Source organism: Dioscorea cayenensis, unplaced genomic scaffold, assembly GCF_009730915.1.
Source record: "Dioscorea cayenensis subsp. rotundata cultivar TDr96_F1 unplaced genomic scaffold, TDr96_F1_v2_PseudoChromosome.rev07_lg8_w22 25.fasta BLBR01001473.1, whole genome shotgun sequence".
Lineage (NCBI taxonomy): Eukaryota > Viridiplantae > Streptophyta > Magnoliopsida > Dioscoreales > Dioscoreaceae > Dioscorea > Dioscorea cayenensis.
The window spans coordinates 12,093-38,736 of record NW_024087864.1 but is presented as its reverse complement, the minus strand read 5'-3'; the positions used below and the strand labels follow the sequence as shown (position 1 = coordinate 38,736).

Below are 26,644 nucleotides of genomic sequence, written 5' to 3'. Positions count from 1 at the left end.
GGGTCAGTATGTTTGTCACGCAGATTTTGGCACTGGTCAACCTTAAACCGCGCCAAATATCATGGACTCTATTGTCATGGTTTTTGGCATGATTTAGAGTCGACCGTGCCAAAACCCGCGACAAAAATGATGATGTGTTTGTCACGGTTTTTGCACGGTCAACCCTAAATCGTGCCTCAAAAATCGCGCTAAATACCATGGCCTCCATTGTCACGGTGTTTAGCACGCTTTTAGCTCGACCGCCAAAAACGTCGACAAATAAATGTATGATGTGTTTGTCACGGTTTTTGCCACGGTCAACCCTAAACCGTGCCAACAACCGTGCCAAATACCATGGACTCCATTGTCTCGGTTTTTGGCACGGTTTAGGGTTGACCGTTTCAAAACCCGTGACAAAGAAAGGAATGATGTGTTTGTCACGGTTTTTGGCACGGTCAAAACTAAACTGTACCAAAAATCGTGCCAAATACCATGGACTCTATTGTCATGGTTTTTGGCACGGTTTAGGGTTGACCGTGCCAAAATCCGTGACAAAGAAAGGGATGATGTGTTTGTCACGGTTTTTGGCACGGGCCAACCCTAAATCGTGCCAAAAACCGCCAAATACTATGGACTCCATTGTCACCGCTTTTTGTCACGGTTTAAGGTCGACCGTGCCAAAAATCCGTGACAAAGAAAGGGATGATGTGTTTGTCACGGTTTTTGCACGGTCAAAAACTAAACTGCACTCAAAAATCGTGCCAAATACCATGGACTCCATTGTCACGTTTTTGGCACGGTTTAAGCTCGACCGCGCCAAAAACCGCGACAAAAGAAAGGGATGATGTATTTGTCACGGGCTTTTTGGCACGGCCAACCCCTAAACTCGTACCAAAAACCGCTGCCAAATACTATGGACTCCATTGTCACGGTTTTTTTGTCACGCTTTAAGGTTGACCGTGCCAAAAATCCGTGACAAAAGAAAGGGATGATGTGTTTGTCACGGCTTTTTTGGCACGGCCAAAACTAAACGCACTCAAAAACCGTGCCAAATACCATGGACTCTATTGTCACGGTTTTTGGCACGGCTAAGCTCGACCGCGCTAAAAAAACTGCGACAAATAAATGTATGATGGGATGAGTTACGGCTTTTTGGCACTGCTTTAGGGTCGACCGTGCCAAAAACCGTGCTAAAAAGACATGGACTCCATTTTTATGGTTTTGGGACTGTTTAGGATTGTCCGTGCCAAAAATCGTGACGAATGTGTTTGTCACGGTTTTTGTCACGGTTTTTTATCTAAATTTTAGACGAAAATATAAATGGTGCTAAATATCGTGACAAAATTGTCACGATTTAGTAATCATGCCAAATACCATGACAACATTGTCACTAAATTTTATTTCGTGCCAATTTCCGTGACAAATTTGGCACGGAATCAAAACCGTGCCAAATAGATCGTGCCAAATTCCTGTTTTTCTTGTAGTGAGATTCCCGATCTCACGAGGAATGGAGCCATTTATGCCATTGTTATACAGGTAAAAAGTTTCATGGTTGGTCAGATTTCCAATGCTATGTGGGATGGGACCAGTTATTTGGTTGTCAGATATTTCAATGTCTCTCAAGTTCACTAGATTCCCAATCTCACAAGGAATGGAGCCATTTATGCCATTGTTATACAAGTAAAAAGTTTCAAGTTTGGTCAGGTTTCCAATGCTATGTGGGATGGGACCAGTTATTTGGTTTTCAGCTATTCCAAGGTCTCTCAAGTTCACTGGATTCCCGATCTCACGAGGAATGGAGCCATTTATGCCATTGTTATACAGGTAAAAAGTTTCAAGTTTGGTCAGGTTTCCAATGCTATGTGGGATGGGACCAGTTATTCGGTTGTCATATATTTCAAGGTCTCTCAAGGTCAATAAATTCCCAAAAGAAGGAGGTATAGAGCCACTTATCTGATTGTCAGCAAGCAATAGGGTGTTGAGTCTTGTTAAATTACCAAGCTCTGAAGGGATGATGCCTGTGAGATTGTTGGTAGAGAGATCAAGGATGGTGAGCATAGAGAGAGCTGAAATGGCTGCAGGGATGGATCCATGTACATGGTTGTCACTGAGGTTGAGAACTCTGAGTGATGACAGAGCTGAGAAGTTGAGAATCTCCAGCTTCCCTTCTAGTCCCAACTCTCCCAGTTGGACCCTGGTGATCATTGCCATTTGATGGCCATTATATTTGCAAGTGATTCCAGTCCAGTTGCACGGACTGGTCTTTGATGTCCAGGTGTCTAGGAGTTCTTGTGATTTGAGCGTGGCCTTCCATTGAAGAAGAGCTCTCCCTTCGAATTCAATCTTTGAAGCTGTTGCCATGATGAAAACAGGAGAACAAAGATTGGAGAAGAGTAGTACTAACAGCAAAAGCACCATCATCATCAATGTTGGGAAGGTGGTGAACTTTGAGGAAAGCCGTGATTTCATGTTGAAACTATATATTATTCCTAGAAAGCCTCTTGACATGTTCTTGTGGTTTTGTCAGGAGGGTCTTGAGCACCTTTTTATAGCATCACAGCATGAAAGATAATTCACATAATAATTAATATCATCTTAAAAATAAGCATTATTTTTAGCATATATTCACTCACACTGATAGCAAACTACCAGTCTTGATTACAAAATACTATTCCACAAATTAATTGTGATGAGGATTGATGTAATATTTGTGATATAATTTGTTGTTTCTGCAGCCAAGTTGTCTAACTCTCAATGTTGAATGTTTCAACAGAATTAAAGCAAGATTCAAGCATCCATTTATAGCAAACATGAATGCACACCTAAGAAACAGTTCTATTCAAACCAAAAACAATGTGGAAAATTCAAATGAGTGGGTTCTATTCAAATGAATGCACACCTTAATTAGGGGTGCAATATGTCTCAGAGTGGGTTTTCCTTTTAAATTCTATGCTTGTCATGGAGGAATAATCAAATGAGACTTGGTTTTTGCTTTTCTATTCAAACCAAAAACAATGTGGAAAATTCAGAAGCAAAAAAGGATTAGTGGCCCACAATAAAATGTGGCTACATCTATATTATCCAGTATAATACAGTTTTGAAATTTTACATGTTTCTAAAATTCATAAATAGTATAAAAAAACATTTTCCTTCAACTAACAAAACACTGACAGAAATACATAATTTATTTTTTTTTTAATTAGCGTGATTTATTTATTTTATAAATTATATATATACCTCAAATAAATATTAAAATTATATTTATCTCATAGTAATATAATTTTCAAACTTTATAATTTTCTAAATTTTCCATATAATATACATTTGTTTGTATTTGAAAAAAATGAAATATGACCAGCAATCTCTTGCCTTATTGTTTGTACCGGGTCCTTCGCGTAAGGTTTTTGTTTTGAGAAGACCCAAGATCGAAACCTATTCAAAATAAGGGCACGATGTTGTTGAGCTTGGTGTTGCACTCCATATCTGTATACGTCCATAATTATTAATCTTAATAGAATTATCACCTAGTGTCAATATATATATATATGATAATAATTAGCTCAATGGCCACTTCAAAAATCACATTGAAAATGTCATCACATTTATTTTAATGATGTCACATATCAAATTTGAATGATTTTTTCTTAGTGGTGTTATAAATCACATATCAAATTTGAATGATTTTTTTCTTGGTGGTGCTATAAATCACATGTCAAATTTTAATGACTTTTTCTTGGTAGTGCTCTTAATGATATATTGAATTCCAACGATTTTAAAAACAATTTAAGAAAGTTTCTCCAAGGAGGCTTTCTCACCCTTTTTTGTTTTCTCCACTCTTAATGAAAATGAATAATTAAATAAATAAAATTTTGGATAAAATGGAATACAAAAATGACTGAATAGACTAACCTCATGAATAGACAAACACCTTTTACAACAGATCTAGCACTACACCATTTTTAATTTTTAGCAGTGGATTTATTGAGGGGTTTTTAAAAATCCGCCTCGTTAACCATGTAAAATATTTTTAATAGTAACCTATACAGCCGGTTAACAAAAAACCCTTCTACTTTAAATGAAAAAAAAATCACTCTCTCTCTCACACACACACACACTCTCCAGCACTCACTCACATTCTTAAATATCTGTCTCCCCAGCACTCTCTAAAACTCTCTGATCACCTCCCGATCGCCTCCCGGCCGTTGGAATCCAAAGCATTGGATCTCCTCTCCGATCACCTCCCATCCGTCGGTTGCTAATCTTCGCCGTACCACCGCCGGAGACCCTCCTGTCATTCTTTGGTTGCTGATCTTCGCCCCAATCAAATTGGTGTAGAAAGTTCCATTCAAATTGGTGTTCTTTAACCTTTCAAACCTACTATTAGTGATTCAATCCCTCATTTGTTGCCCTAATCCGCTTCCCCGAATTGAGGTATCTAATTTCTGATTTCTTGTTCTATAGAGCTAGTTTTCTTTGCTTCTCATTAATCTAGGGTTTGTTAGGTTTTTGAGCTCTGGATGGAAATTTCCTTCTTGGATAGTTGTTCAACTTGTTTCTGTTTGCTTGAATTATGGTCACAATTCTTAATGCTAGGAGAAAACCTCGATTTATTTAGATTCTTGTCACAAATATTATCTACTAAATCAGGTACTTGATTCATTGACATAGTCTTGAAGCATATGGAAGCTTAAAGAGTACAGCGGTAGTGTTGAGGGCAAAGGTACACATTACCAGTGGTTGTTCTTATTTCTGTCGATGAATGTGTAATATGTTTAATCTTTGATATCTATATGAATTCTGATCTAGATTAAAAAAGAAAAAAAATCTAGGAAAAGAAGTAATTTAACTAGGATAGGCCCATTTCTGTTCAGGATCAGCTGCAAACATGAACTGTTATTAGTAAAATGAGCTCAACAAGGGATGTTAGTGTAGTGTGTTACAGTCATGGTGTGTGATATTTATTTGGTAATACTGGATACTCGATAAACTGGAGGTATTCACAAGTTTCAACGGGCCAGATTTTTATGGTCTTCGAAGAAACTCATCAATGATAAACCTAAGAAAGAATCCATGGAGAGTACCAGACTCATATTCATTTGCATCTGGAGAAATAATTCCCATGTTTGTAGGTGAAACACTTGACTTGCTTCCCTTCAACAATTGAACAATAATGAAGCATGAAAGGAGATAATAAGCCCTTCTAAATTATTGTTACTCAATCAAATAAACCTTTGTAGCTATTTCCAATTTTCCTCTCTTGTATTACACCAAATTCTTGGTGGTGATCAAATGTTCCATTAAATAACATGTCAAACCAGGAATGCTGATGAATAATGTTAAGGAACTCATTTAGGCAAAACTACAAATTCTTTGTGCAGTTATCTGTTACTCATTTTTTTGCAGGTTGGAGACTATGAAAAAACTTTACATGGTTTCATTCAAATAGTGTTGTTTGATCCTGAAAATGGAGATGCTTGGAATAATATTGGCTGCTTGTAAGTTCCCTCGTTATTTGACTTTTTTGGTGTATCTAGTGTGTGTGCATAATTAAAATCTCATCTCCATCATATAATTTTGACATTTGCAAAGAGCCTCATTTGCTTTCAGTTTCTGGAGTTGTTATTTGTCATTCTTTCAGGGATAATTGGAAGAATGTTTTATTTTATTTTATTTTATTTTTTAATTTATTTGTTTGAGGCATTTTTTTTCGAAGCATGGTTTATTTGCAACTTTTGATCATGCTCATTGAACATATTTTTAAAGCTTTATATGTTGATTGTACAACAGCTGGCTCAATCCTCCAGTAACAGTTCAGTGACTGTCTTTAGACAAATATTTTGCCGGATTTATTTAGTGTATTAGATGTTTAGGAGTTCTTGTTTCTTCTAACTTTTCAGTTATAACCTATGAATGGCATGAACTGGCAGGCACTTGAAGAAGAAGAAGACAAAAAAAACTTACGTCAGGCACTTGAAGAAAAAGAAGACAAAAAACGTATACGTCGTTTTCAAGGAAACACTGAAATTCAAGTATTTGCTATTAATATTTTATTTTAATATTTTGTTTTTTATAGCAACCCTTCCATAATTAATGATGGATGTTTGTGTACAGGAGGAACCGTTGGGAACTTTGGGCAAATTATAGCAAGGTTGCTTTTTGACATAGGTAACATCGGGTAGGTATTTCTTCCTTTTTTTCATTCCAAACTTACACATGAATAATCTGTTTACTGCATTCTTTTTTTGCTTGCTATCTCGAGTAGAAGGGTGTGTGGACTAATTATAAACTATGCCATACATGAGGGATAATTTGCATTGTTTAGAGGATGCGATTTGCTTGACCAACAAAGTGCTCCTTGATTTATTGAGAAGAGTTTCAAATACATTTTCTTTATAATGGTGTGATGTTCTTGCTGTCACTTGTTTAATCTCCTTTTGCATCCAGATAAATCTCTAGTTTATAATGTGGGTATCTCATCATTGTTTGTTCTTGTGTTGTAGTTTATCACTATACTTTCTGTATTGGCAAAATTGTCGTATGTCTTCAACAAGCATTTTTTTTAATGTCCTAATTGTTGTTAATCCAAGCCTTTCATGTTTCCTTGTCATGGCTTTGTTCAGGTGTTTCTCTCATGTTCTTTTTTTATCCTAATATAAGTTTTCCTATCCACAACCCATAAGACTATGTGGGGAAACCTATAAGCATGTTTTTGACAGTTAGGTTATTTTGTAAAAGATTTCACTCCTAAATCTATTAACCCCTCGATTTGAATATATTATGCTTCTTGTTTAAATTATTCTGAACATATGCTCTCTTTGGAGTTGTAAGGAGGCAATATGTGTATGAAATGTGCCTGGGAATAGTGAGCTTGTTGGTTGGTTAATCAGTCACTTTTAATTAATTAAATGGGTAAAAAAAATGAACATCTTTATAGAAATTATATGACTGTATGAATGACTGGTTTGTCACTTGAGTTTATTCATGCTAAAGCATTAATAACTTTGTAAGGTAGTTTAATTTCGCAAAGGTCGAAAAGTTTGTTATTATGAGTTTATAATTTTTACGGGTATTAGGCGAGATGAATTTGGGTTCACTTTTTGTAATTTTTTTCTCACCTACCATATGTAAGGCCATATATCTGTAAGTTTATTAACAAATTAGAAAGCATAATCAGCAATGGACCAATGTTTTAGTGGGAACGTACATCATGAAATTCATTCGGTGTGGCAACACAAGCAGCATTATGATAATACTTGCATTTCTTAACAACTCTGTGTTAAGCTTTCTCCACTTCCTGAGGAATTTCCGTAGGAACCTCTCTCCAAAAATGTTGTATATTTCAGATATGGAAAAAGAAGGTTGAATTTGAAAGAACAAATTAAAGGGATAGGTGCTGTGTGATGGCCAGTCTTTGTGCTTTTTTTATATTGTTGGATGGAGTGATATGCTGCAGAATTGGAGCATTAAATGGATAACATGGAGGATTAACTTTATTTTACCATTCTTTTTATCTCGCTAATCTCTGCAGGGCCTGTCCGTATAAATCAACAGTTGTGTTTCAATAATTTTAGATAAAAGTTTGGCAGTAGTAATCTCGATACATTACACAGCAGTGAATTTCTTTGATTATTAGTCATTAAGAAAAAGTCATGACGAAATCAATGATTGTGAGATATCTAGTTTGGCCAATGTTTTTTTCTCTTCCTTTTCCTTTTTCTTCAAATAATAGTTATGATGAGGTGCATTGGAATAAGTACAGTTCCGTGCCGCCAAGTGGTGTGTCATGATCAACTTGGGAAAGGTATTCATTTGCTTTTGTTTTGATTGATTATGTGAGTAGGTATTGTTTTAAAAACTTGGCGAATGTGAAGGCTTGCTCTAAGTCAATGGTTTTGGGGCTTACATTTCCATATCAACGACATCTATATGTACTGTTTGCTGTAATCATGAAATCAAACCTGCATCCTTTACAATGCCATCTCTGTTTTAAAAAAATATCTGTGTGATATTATTTTGCCATCCCTAGTTTGTATCTAGATTTAAAATTTTTGTGTTACAAACTTGTGGTCTGTTGCAATGCTTGTCTAGACAATAATGTAGTTATTTCTCACTGGTTCATTAATTTTGCATGAATTTCATGACAAATGAAGTCATTATTCACGTGAATGTTATCATCTTAAGAAGGATGTCCGAAATGGAGAGTGGTCTTGTTTGCTTGCCAAGTAGTTTGGAAAGGGTGTTTAGATATCTTGAGCATGTATGTGAATCTTTTGGACAAGGATATATTTGGTTTGCTCTTAACCGCCTCTAGCCCTTATAATTTTTAGAGGTTATAACCACCTCTAAAACTATGGAGGGTAATAAAAACCTAGTAGCTATAGAGGCGGTTATAACCACCTCTAAAACTATGTTGAGGGTAATGAAAACTTAGTAGCTATAGAGGCGGTTATAACCACCTCTAAAATTATTGTGGGTATAAAAACTTAGTAGCTATAGAGGCGGTTATAACCGCCTCTACTCTTGTTATTAAAAACCACTTCTGAAAATGAAACTTACCCCAACGGTTGTACAAACCGGCTCTAAAGCGTAGAGCCGGCTTGATACGAGGTAGTTTAGAGACGGGTGAAAAAATCAACACTATATCTATAGAGGCGGTTATAATCGCCTCTATAGGTCTTGAAAACCGCCTCAAAAGCACTTTTTTAGTGTAGTGTAGTGGCAATAGATAAAACTGTCATTGACATGATACTGATAATTCCTTTAATAATTAATATCATCTTAAAAACAAGCATTGATAGCATTCAACCACACTAATGGCGAGGCATAGCAACCACACTAATTAATACAGTTAACAGCTAAATGCCTGCGTGTCTTAATTTCTTCAAGATGACTCCCTCTCACTATTTGTTTCCAGAGACAGTGTAATCCCAATTTTTGTGGTGGGGATGGAAGCATATTTAGTATTATTCACCAACCTTAGAATTTATAGCCAACATGAAATGGTAAGCATGCATTGAAACATTCAAACACAGTGATAAAGCCATACATAACAACCACATTGTTACCAACAAGATTTACTTTTGTTTTCTCAATCAAAGTGGAAATAAGTAAATAAATAATTTTAGATAAAATGGAACTTACGAAATAAATAACAAAAGAGTGCAAAATTAATATTAATGTAGTACAATACAATATGATCATAATTTTAAAATTACTTAAAAGGATATGTCTGTCATAGTTGTTTATTAACATATAATTATTTCAACATCTCATTCCATATTGAATCATTCATTCGGTCATTATTTTGCTAGTAAATCCATCAAATGAGCATAGAAAAATTTAATTTTTTTATTGGGTGGGCCAACCCAGCCCGGCCCGCCGGCCCAACCCCGCACGGCCGACCAGGCCCACTGGGTCAACATGGAAGCTGGGCTGGTTCCGAGCCCGGCATCCTATAACCCGGACCTTCCGGGTTCAACTAAAGATGGGAACGGGCCGGTTAACCGGACCCGGAACCGGCTCGTGCTACAGGGAGACCCGCCGGACCGGGTTGACACGGCCCGGCTTATCCCAGAACCCGCCGGGTCCGGGCCAGGCCCGTTTGACCCGTGGGGTTTTACAATTTTTATTAATTATTTATTATTAAATTTAAATATATTATTTACAAGTTTTGTTAAATAACAAAAAATTGTTATGGATGGAGTTTGAACCTAGGATCTCTCACTTGGGATAATAACATTAACCAATTGGCTTACAAATTTTTCTTATTTTAGAATAAAACATAAATAAATATAAAGAAGTTGCAAAATATTTTTTAAATTTAATCCCAAACAACAAAAAAATTAAAATAATTTATAATAACTTAAAAAATTTCAAGATATATCAAAATAATTTTAAAAAGGATAAAAAAAGCTACATTTTTAATTTATTTATCTATCAAATTAAATTATTAGCACACCTTTAAGTGCAACAAAATGTATATATCAAATAGTATTCTTATTTTAAATTGAAATTATCATCAACTTATTTATTTATTGTAATTAGGGTTGGCTCTAGATTTCACTTTGGTCTCTAACTATAGGGTTATTATTGTGCTTATTATGTTGTCATTGAGAAAAGTTACAAATCAAAATAATATGGTGTTAACCATTATTCAAAGATATTCTTTTTTTACTAATATATTTTTTTATAAATTGATATACATAATTTAAAAACAATTTTTTGTAATTTTATTTTTTATTTTATAAATTGAAACAAAATAATCTAATATATATGTGACAAATAAGAGTGCCCTATTTAAGAGAATTTAAGAGTGTGCATATGTATGGACTTAGTGCTTATGAGCCAAAAAAGACGATTAACAAAATAATTAATTTTTAAAAAAATATTTATGAAAATCTATTGTTTGATATTTTGATATTTTACTAATTGATTTATATACTTTTTTAATTTATTATATGGTCTCTTAATTTTTTATAAATTAAATATATATATGTAAAATATTTTGATCCATATCCTACATCTATCTATATATAATTTTTTCTAATAAATATTAAAAATAAATTGTAGCTCAAGTGGTTGGGTTTTTGCTATCCAAGTTCAAGATCTGGGTTCAAATCCCATGACCAACATGCACTTAGTATTAAAAAAAAAAAACAATAACATTAAACCGGTTTAGAATTTGGATCCCGGTTTGACCCAACCTGCCGGGCTTCCCAACCCGTCTGCAGTACGGGCCGGTTACGAGTCAATGAACCGGCAGGTCAGTTCTGGGCCGGTTTTCCGGACGGCCCGTGCCCACCTCTAGGTTCGACAGGCCAACCAGGCCTGGCAGGTTCTACACCCAGCCAGGTTATCATCGGTGGGCCGGTGAATCGCAACCCGGCGGGTCGGGCCCGCCAGGCTGGTTAACCGGCCCGTGCCCACCTCTATGAGGGGCAATGCAAATACATTGATCATATGGAAAAATAATTTACGTATAAATTGGAAGATTAAATTGAGTCAAAAACATTATCTTCATTGTTTCAAATGAGCAAGAGCCTCACCTTTACCGAGGATGTCCAAACCCAATCTTATGAGGGATGATTAGTCTTGATCATGAGCTATCTGAATAGTAAATTTTATTACTAAAATATTATATGAATAATATTATACATATTAAAACAAATATTTGATTTATGTCAATGAACTATATGATCAAACTTCCTTGAGTAAAAGAACTGATAGTACACCATAAGCTTACCAACAGTCTCTACCTATTAGACATGGTGATAAAGGTTGATGGATTTGGGCATGCAAGGTTGGTTGGATACAATTGTAACCAATGCAGTTCAGCTTAGTTGGTAGTTAGGTGACCTCCAAATGGTTATAAGTAGTCGCTAATAAATACATCAATGAACTGCTTAAACTTGTAGCTACATAAAGATATGACAGTCACAAGTTAAGAAATATTGACTCTGATACACACCACTTGGTCATCTTGATTAGTCAAGATTTGCTTTCAAGTAACATGCTTCCTTCCAATAAAGCACAGATTTACAACAACAACAACATACGCATGCCAGCACACATACACACCAAGAAAAAGGAAAATAAAAAAAGGGAAAGAAAGAAAGAAACACAAGAGCAGAGGAAGGTACCATGATAATGTCATTGCATATTGCTGTTACATATTCTTCAAGACAGTTAGTACTCCAAGAATATCATCAAGGCTTGCAGAAAGATCTGAAAATAAGTAGGGAGACCAAGTAGGATCATATTCTAGGCTTTAATTTCGATAATTTACAGGTGATAACAGTATGCAATATATGAAATTATGAATTACTATGATTATCTACCACATGCTGCCTTTTACTCGGTGAGTTTATTTTCCCAGCAATCAGAGGTTCCATCTCTTTTCTTCTTTTGATCTGCATGGTCTCAGCTTTTGATTGCAGTACTGATGCCACTTTCTTTACCTCTAAAAAGCTACCAAGTCATTTGACCAATTTGAGGTAAAAGAAAGGAAAAGGATCTACATATGGTGAGGTACTAATAATACAGTAAATTTTAAGCAAAACCACTTAAGGCTATTTTTTATGCTCCAAATCTTTGATGAAGGTATGCAGGATCATGCAAGAGAGAAAACCATGGATGGCTATCCAGTCTAAGAAACAAGCATGATCAAGAAAGGAAAGGGCAAAAGAAGGTCATCCCCAAACATGAAGGCTTGTGTAATGTAAAAAGACAATAGTTTGACTTAAAAACTGTTATTTAAGTAGCTTAAGTGATTATACTAGTTTTGTCATTCACTGATACGCATGCAAAGGAAGTATGATTAATTTGCATAAATCTTTTGAACCAAAAGATTTCTGTGATTCTTTTGCCTGTCTGACCTTGGGAATCCTCTTTGTCAAACCTGAACCGGATGAAAGAAGAATTGAAGATGAAATAATGGATATAAATTATTAGGTTATTAAAAGTCAAGGTCCCCAAGATCATCAAAGACTAAAGTAGGAAAGAAAGAATTCCATATTTGGTAGTACATGCACTTATCTACCATTGTTTAAATGTTGTGGTGGAAGATCTCTTAGTAGTTAAATTGTTACATTTGAATTTGGAATGACACAGAAAATCATAAGCAGAATTGAACCACTCCTTGTTGATTCTTCAAATGAAATTATGAAAGAATGGCTTCAATGTTATCTTGAGGACATTGACATGCTTTGATGAAAACTACTAAACATAAACACAAAGCAAAAGTGCAACTAGAACATCATCCAACATGATATACCAGGTGTTTGGAAGTGCAATTATACCTTGAAACATCTCATGCATTGAGTTCGGCTCATACAAGTGCAATGCCTCAGCAATGGATGCGTCATAACTGTTGTTAAGAGAAGCCTGCTTTTCCAGAGATTGGATCTCTTTATGAAGCTCTGAAGAATCCTTCCCAACCTAGAAAATTTGTAATTGTCTCTAGAGAAGCAGAGTTAAGGAAACCAAAGAAAGATGAACTAATAACAGATATTTACTGCAACAAGCTTCTCCCTTAATGAGCTCAAGTGAGAATCAAGTTTTGCTTCATAACCTCCTTCAAGTGATAAATTTTCAACAGACAAATCTTGCTGGATAATATATGTAACAAAAATAGCTGTTAGAACACTGAAATTTTTGTTGAACCATTTTAACAATCTTGAAAAATTCCATCTCTCTTGATTGCAAAACAAGTGCGAAAGATAGTTTGAAAAGGTGCAGCTACTTTTTCCCATTTGCAGAGAAACTAATAGCTAAAAAAAGAATTTTTGAGAATTTTTTTGGTTACCGGCTTTAATAATAATTTAAAAAAATTTTATCCTTCGTAATAGTTAAATATAAAAATTTAGAGCTAACAGGCTAGAGTTAATTTAACCAAGAATGATATGCTGGTAGAAGTCTCCTATCCACGAAAAGAGCTAGTGAAAGAAGTAACATCATGAAATGCATCACATCCGATAGTTAATAGCAGGAACAGTTGCAGATGCAGAAAGCAGAACAAAAATCATGCAAGATAAGAAGTACCAGTGCTTGCATAATTTAGCTCCATTTAGAGAAAACCTACAGTTTTTCGTAGCAAGAAGCCCTCAGGTACAGCAAAACAATGTCGAAGACAGTACTTTTCCCAACTGTTCATTCTTTTGTCCATAATTTCTTGTGTCATGTTATGAAAGTATGAAACACCCTAAGACATCACAAAAATAAATAAATAAATAAATAAATAAACAATAAATATGATCAAACTATTGGAGCATGGTTAGCCTTTCTTAATTTGAAGGTTATCCAGCACTTGATGTTATTCAGTAACAGGAGTCTCCTTTCTTTAGGATTCATAGTGGAGCATTAATGTCAGCCAATTCAAACGAAGCCATCCATAGACAAATCAAATGAGGATTAAGAAAAAGAACAAAGTGTTACATCTACCACGATTGTTTTTCAGAAAAGATGCTTCTAATTTAAATTGAACTTAGTATCATCCACCAAGCAATAGAAATTGATCATAGACACTACGGGGGCGTTTGGTTTGCGGTAATGTGCAAATATTACCGGGAATCTGGTGGTAATCTGTTCAGATTACCATGTTTGATTACTGTAGCAGTGGTAATGTTGATGGTAATGTAAGATTACCAATAGTGAAATATTACCAAGTAAAGTGGTAATCACATTACCACCAAAACAGGTGTCCATCCAGATTACCAGGTTGGTGGTAATCTGGCATGTATTTTTTTTTTCCAATTATACCCCCATTACTTTAATGTAATTCCTTATTACATTCCCTAATTTTTATTTTCCCTTATTATTTTTAATATTATAATTTAATTATTTATTTATCAAAATACTATAAATTAAGATTTTTGAATTTTTATATGTAGGGGTATTTTGGTAAATTCAAAGATATTTAAAAAAATAAAAAAAAAATAATAATTTTTTATATGATCATTTAATTATTTCTTTATTTAAATATTTTAAATTAAGTTTTTCAAATTTTTATATGTAGGGGTATTTTGGTAAATACACAGGTATTTTAAAAATCGTAAAAGAAATTATTTTTAATATTATAATTTAATTATTTATTTATCTAAATAATTTAAATTATATTTTTCAAAATTTTATACGTAGGGGTATTTTGGTAAATACAAAGGTATTTTAAAAAATCATGAAAAAAAATTTCGATATTATAATTTAATTATTTATTTATCTAAATACTTTAAATTAATTTTTTTCAAATTTTTATATGTAGGGGTATTTTGGTAAATACAAAGGTATTTTAAAAAAATGTAAAAAAATAATTTTTGATATTATAATTTAATTATTTTTTTATTTGAATGCTTTAAATTAATTTTTCAAATTTTTATACGTAGGGTTATTTTGGTAAATACAAAGGTATTTTAAAAAAATGTAAAAAAATAATTTTTGATATTATAATTTAATTATTTTTTTATTTGAATGCTTTAAATTAAGTTTTTCAAATTTTTATATGTAGGGGTATTTTGGTAAATACAAAGAAATTTTTAAAAATTGTAAAAAAAATAATTGTTGATATTATAATGTAATTATTTATTTATCTAAATACTTTAAATTATATTTTTCAAAATTTTATACGTAAGGTTATTTTGGTAAATACAAAGGTATTTTAAAAAATTGTGAAAAAATAATTTTAATATTATAATTTAATTAATGATTTATTTAAATATTTTAAATTATATATTTTTCAAAATTTTATCTGTAAGGGTATTTTGGTAAATTTGACACATTAATGATGTGATTACCATGATTAACCAAACATGGTAATGAAAAGATTACCAGTAATATAAATTCTCAACCAAACATGGTAATCTCACATTACCACAACATTCCCGGACATATAACATTCCCGATCACATTACCATGGCAATCTCATTACCATGGTAATATATCATTACTGTGAACCAAACGTCCCCTACATATTCTAACATGTTTTCTGAATAGAAGAAAGAAGTTGAGTGTGAGACTTTGAATGTTACCCTTTTATTTTCAAGGTGAACAACAAGCCTTGATTGTGAAGTATTCAACAGAAAGTATTGAAAATCCCATTATGCTGAAATTTGACACCAAAAAAAAAAGGGAAAATGTACAAACCTAAGAATCCAGAAATGATAACCAAATGGTGGTTGTGAAAACCATAATAATAACTTATTCAAACTATTTTAAGTCCCACTTTCATAGAGCTTTAGGTTTTTCTTTTTGTGTTTCTTCCATACATCATTTTCACCAACCACAAACAAAGGCCTAAAGAACAGCTTGAAGAACCTATGGTTTGGTGAATGTTTTTGTCCTCCATTCATAGCTTGTCCCAACTCAAGGCTGCCCTACAAACTAGCACCTTTGGTTAAATTCCTTCAAGCAGGAACCATCTTACTTAATTTTCAAATACAAAGCTCAGCGAGACGATTGATCACTTGTTCCCCCAAATAAAAACCCTCAACTTGCTGAGAAAAACGTTTTGAGAATCAAATACCATTGTTTGTCGTTTCAATCTATAGATCATCAGCATAATGAATTGCACCTCTCATCCATCTTAGATTGAGTATAACACCACAATTATCTATCATTAAGGCCTAACAAATGATGCTAAACACTCTGATCATCAATCGTTCATAATCCTTGAAAATAACCACACATTCCAGACAATCACAAACAAAACACTAAATCATCCACAAAACTACAAAATTGATGAATAATGCGGCAAAGATGAGGACTTTATACCTTGGCAAGCTCATCAGATTGCTTCACCCCACATCCCGTGATGATTGAAGCCTGCCTGAGAAATCCAAAAAGTACAGACACTAGAGTTAAGAAGAGTTACAGAGAGATCAATAGATCATGTGGGGAGATCATTCGTAACTGGAGGCAACAGAACTGGAAGGCGCCATCGAGGAGATCGTCGGCGGCGTTGAGGACCTCTTTGATGAAGCGCTGGGGGTTGAGATCTCAAGCATCGAAGACGGCCTCGCCTCGCTTCCCTCCATTGTCGTCGCTCTAATCCTTATTGAATTTGGGGGTGGGTTTTGAACTGCGCGGGAGAGCTCTCAGCCGTCCGATGTGTATTGAACGGACACAAATACATCGAGATCTACTTCTAGATGGCCTCTTGGAAATTTTCATAAATTTTTTTCTCTTTTGATCGGGGGACGCAATATAATTATGAAGAAAAGAGGGTGTATCCACAAAATATCCAAAATAGAAAAAGCCTCTTCTCTTTCATTTTCATAGAAGCACTGAACAAAGTCCTTCCTTTTCCAATATGAGCTCTCTTTTGCATCCTCTTTCAATTCTTTATTGTTGTTGTGTTGATTGTTTTGTGTTCTCTTGATGTGTTTCCTTTCTTTTTTAATGTTTTTGGTTCAAAGGGATAATTAACGGAACTTTGAAACCAATGGACCTTGAGGAACTGAGGGAGTATGGTCATCAAATGGTTGATTTCATTGCGGATTACTACAAAACCATTGAATCTTTCTCTGCTCGTGGCCAAGTTAAGGTAAGCGTGGTAAGCATAATAAATAAGATATAAACACCAGATGTAAACACCTACTTTTTTTGTTAAATCTTCCATTGCCTTTCATGGTGATGCTTTCTCTGTTAATTTATAATCTGTGCTTGCTCAAAGCCTTAAACAATGAAATGTTTAGCTAATGATTTGTGAAATTTGAAACTTTGCATCATTTTTATTGTATAATCTTGCAGTTGGTCTGAAAAATGATACCTTTATCCTTAGATTAGTGTTGCTCTTTCAAATTTGCTTTGGCTCTAACAATCTCTTGGTGGAAAGGGATTTGGTGGGGTGTTGTTTTAATTACTAGTTTAATTTATAACACAACATTTGCTTAGAAATTTCTAAAATTCTTACTTCAGGTGGTATAGTGAGCCTTTGGGACGTTTTGTTTTTGTTTGATCTACTACTAATTTATGGACAAGAGATGGAGTAATAGAAATGTGTTAAAAGATAATGGCGAAATAAGTTACAATTAAAATTTTCTTACTAGGTTATGACATTTGACATCCATAAAACTATCCAAGTCCTGTAGCAATACTTTCTTTGTATGTGCTCTTTCATGGAGTAAGTATGAAATGTGTGTTGTACTATTCATTACTTGTTGTTTTGCATCCTGGGTATCCAAGAGAACTGCTTCCTGATTAAGCCCCTAAACATCAAGAAAGTTTGCAAGATGTTCTAAATGGTGAAAATGATTTCTTCAATTTTACCTAAATGACTTATCGTCTGACAGATAATTTGGTTTTCTAATCTCTTAACACTTGCAGATGTCTGTTAAAAAATAGTCCCTTGAGTAAGTCAATTGGCAAAGTCTTGATTATTTTCTCTCCAGATGTTAAAATCAATTGTGGACTGTAGTACTAGATCCAGCCCAGATGTGGTATTTTTCATTAAAATCCTCTGTGGCTTGATTCTATGATCTCTTCGTATGCTCCTTTCCCATCAAAGTTCCATATTGAGTATATCTGTGCATTAACCTGTTGACCAACTTCAATTGAAGTGTGTTTCTTCCTTTCCCATCAGAGTAGCCCTCAGCAAGGATGGAAGCCCAATCCCAGGACCTAGAGAGTTTAGAGCAAAACTTACCAAGCCGATCAGAGTTAGCTCTGGTTTCAACGAGGCATAATATAGCAATATCATTTTGGCGAATAAGACGAAGGATGCAAGTAAGGGTTTCTCAGGACGAGAAGCCCCTACAATTCCAGCAACAAATTTTTTTAGCACTCATAGAAAAAAGTCAAGAGAGAAATAGATAACTCCCTGAAAAAGGATATATAAGTGAAGACGAAGTCAGGGATTACTGGGTTCACCCATCTCCAAACGTCCCTTCTTTTGGGATTCGACATCTAGGATAGCACCCTTGCGAATGAGAGCAACTCGCCGGGCTTCCTCCTGATACTGGTCTAGGGTCATATGATCGTCAGGTTCTTCTTCTTCAGACATTTGATCATCTGAGTCCTTAGAAACCTCATCATCATAGCCGCTGTCTTCTTCCTGTTAGTAATCATCGATCTAATCAAATTAGGGTTAGAAAAATCGTTCTAATCAAATTAGGACTATCAATTACAATTAATTGATATTTAATCAACAATTGATTAATTATCAAGGATCGATCACATGAACACATGAATATATGTGAAAGATCAGGGTTACCTCACAGAGATTTCACAAGGGCAAAATCCTCCAACGCACACACGCAATGTTCTCGAACTTTTCACCCTTGATTCGGAAGAAGTAATGGCTTCTTTTGCTCCAAGCAACTAATGTGAATATTAGGGTTTTTCCCGTAGCCGTCTTTTGATGGCAATCACAAATTCATTAATTCAAAAACCCCATCTCATATCACATATTTATAGGGAGTATATATTCGGATAAGGTTAGAACATGTAGCGTGGACCCGTTTGGGATCACTACATCTTTAGCAAACTAGTCCATACTAATTTTATAATCACAATCATGTCCATTAACAAATTGCAATTTAATCCAAAGATTAGAGATATTCATATGTGAGACCCCAATATAATATTTTACATATTAGTCCCTCTATCAATAAATATTCCATATAAGTGGGATATTTAAACCACCAATGGCACTGTCAATCTCCACTTATATGTGTGTTTCTTTACACTATTGGACATAAAAACAATTTAAGAAAAATATATAATAATATATATTTTATATATAATAAAATACTTTCAAAAATTAACCGGCCGGATTTTTATCCAACACATAAGAAACACAATCTAGAATATTCTCTCCTACAATAGGAGTGATATATCCCATCTTGGATGACTACAAATCTTCATGTATTTATTATATAACCCAACGTGTCCGTATATAGCCTGTAATTAGCATCACCGGTGGACACTATCAAAGTAATATAACTTATACATAAGATTTAATAACATCCTCAGGTAATAAGGACTTTATGTAACAAAATAACTCTTTTGTTCTATGACAATATTTGGTCTAAGAGTTCTGTATGGTCCAGTTCAATATTTGTCAACTACAAATATCCATAATGCTACTAAGAGTCTCCACTCTAGTGGCTGAGACATACCACTCTATCACATATAGTAGTACAACATGTGACAACCAATAATGAATACAAAATCATATTTTATCTCATAGGTTGTGAATTATTTTAGGTTGCAAGGAACATAGATAATCATGTCTCACTTTAATGATCTCTATCATTAACTTGAAATCTATACAATGCAAGCCCATAGTAATATATCATCAAACATGAATAATACAATACCCATAATTATGCATGCAATGAAGTAAAACTATTTTATTATTAAACAATAGCTAAAATTGGCTTTGTAGGGCATACTAGTTTTTCACTTCCATAGTACCATCATCCAGGGCAGCAGAGACCCGACCAACGATCATGGAGTGCTCCGGGTTAGGGTTTGCATCGTTGAGAGTAGAGTTTTCAGTAATGGAAGACAAAAGGACAGGAGGGGGAGACCGATGCCTACGATCCAACAGCACAAATGTCTTGGGATAGGGAATTAGAGGTTGAGTGAGTGGAGAGGTTATCTCCAAATGGGTGTGGGAAATGACAGGAGGGGGCTGGTCAGGGGGGAGAAAGGGAGTCCCGATGCACATTGGAAGGGTGCGATTCAGAGTCCCCAGAAGCCTGTGGCAGTGTAACGGGTAAAGAGGCAATGTCAGAGCTGTCAAGAGGACCAGAAGCAACCATGCACGGGGGGACGTGCGAAGTGGCATTGGAATTATGACGCCGCCCACTAGCGCCACCTCGCAGCCCGCCAGGTAAGCTATGAATAGAAGCGCCTCGGGAGGACTGAATGTCATGTCTCGGCACGGCTGCCGAACCCTCAGCCACGGTGGGAGTGCGAGCACTACCGCCGCGGGATCGGGAAGGACCTCGCCGGCGAGAGACTAGTAACCAAGGCCCAAAGTCCGAATCGACCACGGAGGTCGTAGAATTCACCGGAGCCTCATAAACACTAGCCGGGAGAGAAGAGGCACTAATATCACCTGCACCAACATCAGCAACCAAGGGAGAATGCTCATGCCTTACCTCCTTCCCTCGTTGAGAACGAGAGGACTGCGAGGCATTTACATTTCCGATTACTGGCGCGCGGCTGCAAGAGTTGGATCCATTCCCGATCACGCCACAGGTATAACAGAAGGTAGGAAGACGTTCGTATTGAACAACAATGAAAACTCGATAGAGATCATCTCCAAGCCAGAAGCCCTTGCTAAGTGGTTTGGAAAGATCCAATTCTATGCAAACTCTGGCATACTTGGTACGAGTTAGGGACAGGGTAAGCTCATCAATTTTCAGGAGTTTGCCCAGATGGCCAGTAATAGTTTCAAGGGTGTCGCCGCTCCAAAATTCAATGGGTAAATTGTGGAGTTGGATCCAAATCGCTGCCGTCGTTAGTTTGGTGAAAGTAGGCTCGAAAAACGGCCGCCAAGGAGACAGTTGGAGAATAATGCCATTAATGGTCCAAGGACCCTCAGAGAGAAGACGCTGCAACACAGATTGATTAAGCCATTCGGAACGTCTGAGATAAGGATTTCCCCAATATTTTCCCATTTCTTCAGAAGAATGTTCTTAACTTGTTCAAAAGCAGGAGGCTTTTCGAAAAACTTGCCGAAAAGAGAGTACTGAAATCGAAGACGAGCTCGATTCAGAGTATCGCTATCAAGCTTGACGAACTCTGAAGTGTTCTCTTTGAGTTTATTAAGGACTGCGGGGTTATGAAGCGGAGAATTTTCTTGAGTAGTGGAGAGTTTGGATGCAATTTGAGCCCATGAGAGGGGGGTTGAGCGAGCGGGGGCGGACGGTGGAAAGGTCGGAGGATTTGACCCCCCCGCTTGCCATAGAAAGAGGGGGAAGGAAAAGGAGAGCAGAGGCAGAGGAGAGCAGAGGCAGAAGGGACTATTTTTTGCTACTTGCTTGAAACAATGGTTTTCATCAGAGAGGAAAGCACACAAGCAACTCTTGTACTCAACCACAAAAGCATTTGTTGTTATTAACCCATGCAAGCGGAGCTTTCTGAAAGAAATAGCTTTCAGGTATTGGACCTTGTAGAAAATTGTATTGTAGAAAATTGTAAGACAGATCTTTTGAAATCAAGCTTATCATGTAAAGAAAAGAGGACAGAATGTGGCCTAGAAACTGATTGTGATAGAGAAATAGTTCTAATAAGTCTGGTGATTTGTTAAGTTGTCATTGTACATATGCAGTGGATGAATTGCTGCTCAAGTCTAGTAATTCCTTCAAATTTAAATTGGCAGCTTGAAATTGGATATCTCCTCTCAGTTATTCCTGCTTCAGTTCAAGGAATGTAGTTCAACGCAGTTTTCCAACTTGTGTTCTTAGTTATCCATGAATATTTTTACTTGACAAGTCCAAACATCAGAGTGAAAAAGAAATCCTCAAAATCTTGTCGCATTGATCCTAAGTGTCGATAGAATACATGGATGATAACCTGCTCAATTCCCTTGCGATCTTGGTATTTGCCTGAACTCAGAAGGTGTACTTCCATGGGAACTTGATACTTGGAAAATTAAGACATTCTGCTGAATACGACAATAAGATGCCAGATATTTTGTTAAAGCGTATATCCATGTACTGTAAATGTGGATGAACCCCAAAGCTTTCGGAGATATCTCCAGTGAATCGATTTCTTTCATGTCAGACTCTGATTAAGTTTGTAGAGTTTTCAAACTTCTTGAAATGGGACACTGCAAATCTTTTGGAGCTTTCAAATTTCCAATGCCATGAGGTATGTACACTACTACACTGTTATTTGATTCTCATCTATTGCAATTGCACTAAGATCACAAGTTTTCCTTTCTCATTAGTTATGTTTCCAGAGATCTCATTGTAGAAAGGGCACAACCCATAGAGCATGTTTATGTTACCTATGCCAGAAGGAATAGAATCATTTATGCTATTGCTTGCAAAATGAATTTAGTTCAGATGCTCAAGATTTCTGATCTCATTATGAATGGAGCAAGAGATGTTATTATTACCCTCTGAGAAATTACTTGACACATAGTTGAAACTCATGCTAAATTTGAGAGTGTATATAACTAAAAAGTGGAATTATAAGCTTGTCTTGTCTCGTGTCATCAAACGAGGTTGGTGGCTCACTAGCAATTAATACAATCAAACAAAAACTTAGAACTTCAATTTTTTTTCAAAATATATATATGACAGTACTTGGCCAAGTTTGAAGGTGGGAGGAATAAAATCTTCCGTTATATTATATTTATATAATTGGTGATGTATATACTTTACTAGCTTTAAAGGACAAGAAGAAATCTTTCTACTCTGTTATGAGTCGAGCATATATATTTTTAACATGATTAGAATAGTTAGCTTTATTTATATTGAAAGGAGAATGTGCATAATCAAGATAGTGATAGTTCAAAAAAACTAAAGCTAGAACTGAAATATTAGCCATTTTTTTTTTAATTTTGAATTATTTTCTCCTGATGTACATCATTGGAGAAACGCAAGGAAAGGAATAAAGAAATAGGATGAGAGAAGAAGAAAAGAAAATTCTAAAGAAATCCTATTTACTGTAACATACACAACATATTAGAGAAACTAAAATAACAAAAATAATTATTAATTATGTGACTCTTTGAGACTTAGTACATATTCCCATCAAAAAAACAAACGGATAATTCCTAACAAGTACTTATAAAGCTTAATAAACAATATGAACAATAAATTATTAAACTAAACTATATTAAAAATATGATAATTCCTAACAAGTACTTATAAAGCTTAATAAACAATATAAATATAAAGCTTAATAAACAACAATATAAAAAGACTAAAGATTTATCTTGAAAATGCTATGAAGTTATTAATACATTTATAATGGTTCAATGTAATATATAAGTTTTCTCCAACATCTCAAAATCTTTTACATAAAACAACAAGAATTTAAATGTAATGTTTTCCACCTTTAACATATTGTAAACACCATAAATTTAAATAAATAAAAATTAGACCGGATACATGGAGAATAAATAACCATAAATCATATGGATGCTATGATAAATAATTATCATGTTTTCTAAATTAAAATAAATAACAGTATGTTGAGACTCTAGTACGATTCTCTTGAGGTGAGATATGATGAATTGAATTTTCTTTTCTTCAAATTTAATTTTTAAAATTTTTAAAGAAATTGTATATTTTTAATTTCAATTTATAATTCCTTTTAAATTTAAAACCTTTTTAACCCCCTTCATTTATGGAAAGTACCTAACCATATTTTAAAAAATAATAATTAACCATAAATTATGTTATTCTTTTTATCCATAATCATTCTGAATAACATGAATTTCAAAACTCTCATATGAGTAATAAAGAAAAATATCTAATGTATATATATATAGTTCAATATGTTTAGAGTGGGTTTAAGATATAATTAAATGATTAGCATAGCTTGGCCAGGTTTAAAACTCTCATATGAGTAAACAATAAAAATATCTAATGATTAGAGTGGGTTTAAGACATAATTGAATGATTACCATAGCTCTTGCCCGGGTTTAAAACTCTCATATGAGTAAACAATAAAATATCTAATATATATATATATATATATATTAATAAGTTTAAACTGGATTTTAAGATATGATTCAATGATTAGCATCACTTGCCTGGGTTTAAGACACAAATCACACAATTTTTTTAATCAATAAAAACTTACAAAATTAGCTTGATTCAACATCATTCCAACATTAAATTCACAAAAATACACTCAAAAGATAATACTAATTAATATTTAAAAACAAATTAATTATGTTATAATTATTTTAGATGATCATTAACTATTTAATTTTCCTCTTTCCAATTTCACTTTTTAATGTTTTTATATTTATCAAAAAATTGTAATCAATAAATATTTTTATAGTTTTTTTTCCATTAAACACTCGAAATGGCTATTCAAAAAGTTATCAAAAAAATAATAACATATATATATATATCTATATATATATATATATATATATATATATATATATGGTTTTCAATTATCATTCTTTTTTATGAAAATTTGCTAGTTTTTTTTATACTCTTTGTATCAAAATTTAATAAAATGGATGATTATTTCACCTAGACTTTGAGGTTCTTATTAAGATCTATAAATATTAAATAAATAATTTAATTTTTAATGATAAAAACACTTATTATGTAAATGTTCTATACATGGCTAGTTGTTATTGGTTTTCTCCAATCTCTACTAATCAAGAATTTAAAACAATATTTTTGAAATTTATCATATTTGAATACCATAAATTTAAATGAGTAGAAATGAACAACATGTGTGGAAAGTAAGAATGAATCATATGGAAACCATGGTAAATAGTTAACATTTTATAATTGAAATAAATAAAAATGTTTTATTTTAAAATCAAAGTTTTAGGACTCCTTTGGCATTTTTTTTTCTTTAGATTTGTTTTTCTTTGTTGCCAATTTTATGAAAACAAAAGCATGTTTGGATATATTATTTATTATATATTTTAAAAAGTTAAAAATATAAAACACATTTGGATAGTAACGTTTTTCCTATCATTTTTTTTTCAAATTAGTATTTTTCATATTTTTTTTATAAAAGTTTATTTTTCATATTAGTTCACTTGATTGTATTATTAAACAAAATTGATAACATGAGAGTGGTATTGTATGGGTAAAAAAAATATGTTAGAAAAATTACAGTATTTGAAACAAAAAAAAATGTATATATATTGATAATCTTCCAATAACCTCGTTACAATTGCATTTCTAACACGAGCAATTTGTTGTAACTTACTTACCCCTTGTTTAGTTGGGGGATTTTGGAGAGGTAGCAAGTAGGCCTGTCAATTTTGGTTGGCGGAGCGGGCCGGCCCGCAGCCTGCCATTTTGGTGGGGTGGCAAAGTGCCAACCCAACCCGACCCACTTTGGGTTACGAGCTAAACGGGCCAACTCACCAAAAATATAAAAAAAATTAAAAAATATATTATATTTTATACTTTTTACTTAAACCTGTTAATACATTTTACATTTAACATGGGACATGGCATCTAATGATTCTAAAAAAATAATAATAATAATTAAAAAAAAAAACTAGACATAAGATAAAATTATTCATTACAATTACAATGAAGTTCATTAAAAATTTAAAATCTTCCCATCAACAATAAAAAAAAGTTCAATCATAAGATAAAAATCTATTTCATAGTTCTTCAATCTTCCTCTCCTTCTTAAGACATACAATAATAAAATTCATTACAAATTTAAAATTCATCAACCATTAAATCATTAATATCTTCCTCTTCTCCATCTCCTCCTTCCCTTTTATCTTCATCAATAACTTCAAAAATATTTGATCCCTCACAGGATATAGTTGATTTAATATTTGCTCCATCTTCATTATCTACATAAAAAAGCCCAAGTACAAAGATTAGTTAAAAATTAAATTTAAGATAAACCATTATTTCAAGATTTCAACTAAATGAAAAGTTTAAATTAAATAATTTGTAAGTAAATTATCAATATTATAGGCATGCAACCAACTACGAGCGCAAATGAGAGCTTGCACTTTTTCAGGAAGGGTACAACTTCTATACTTGGTGAGCACATGAGCACCAATAGAAAAAGCTGATTCAGATGCAACTGTTGTTATTGGAATTGCTAAGACATCACTTGCCATTAATGCAAGGATTGGAAACCTAGTCTTATGATTCTTCCAATACTCTAACACATCCAAATCTTCATAGTATGAAAATTCAAGCTTTGGCTCCTCCAAATAAAGATCCAATTGAGATTTCTCCGCATTTGTAATTGATTGGCTCTCAAATGCTTTAATTTCCTACAATTAACAATTAACATATGTTATCATAAAAAATATAAACAAATTAGAGAAATGAAAAAAAAGAAAGAAAGAAAAGAAAGAAAGTGTTAGAATACTTACATCAAAGATTCTTTTGCCCTTACTTTTAATTCCTCCACCACCTTATGTAGATGTAGGTGCAATGATAGAAGAATGTTGTGGTTGTGAAAGACTTGACTTACTAGCATTAGAATAATGCTCAAAAAGCCTGTATAACTTTGTCTTCACAAGTGACACTGT

The 26,644-nt window shown here is 33.9% G+C and overlaps 1 protein-coding gene across 1 annotated transcript; it reads right to left on the bottom strand.

The window, feature by feature from the left end:
- Window positions 1-1,481: 1,481 nt before the first annotated feature.
- Window positions 1,482-2,448, bottom strand: LOC120256500 (probable leucine-rich repeat receptor-like protein kinase At1g35710; the record flags this gene model as incomplete). The annotated part of the gene is made up of 1 exon (XM_039264182.1): window positions 1,482-2,448. A coding segment is annotated over exon 1 (967 nt), but the record flags the coding sequence as incomplete, so codon positions are not given.
- Between the last annotated feature and the right edge of the window lie 24,196 nt (window positions 2,449-26,644).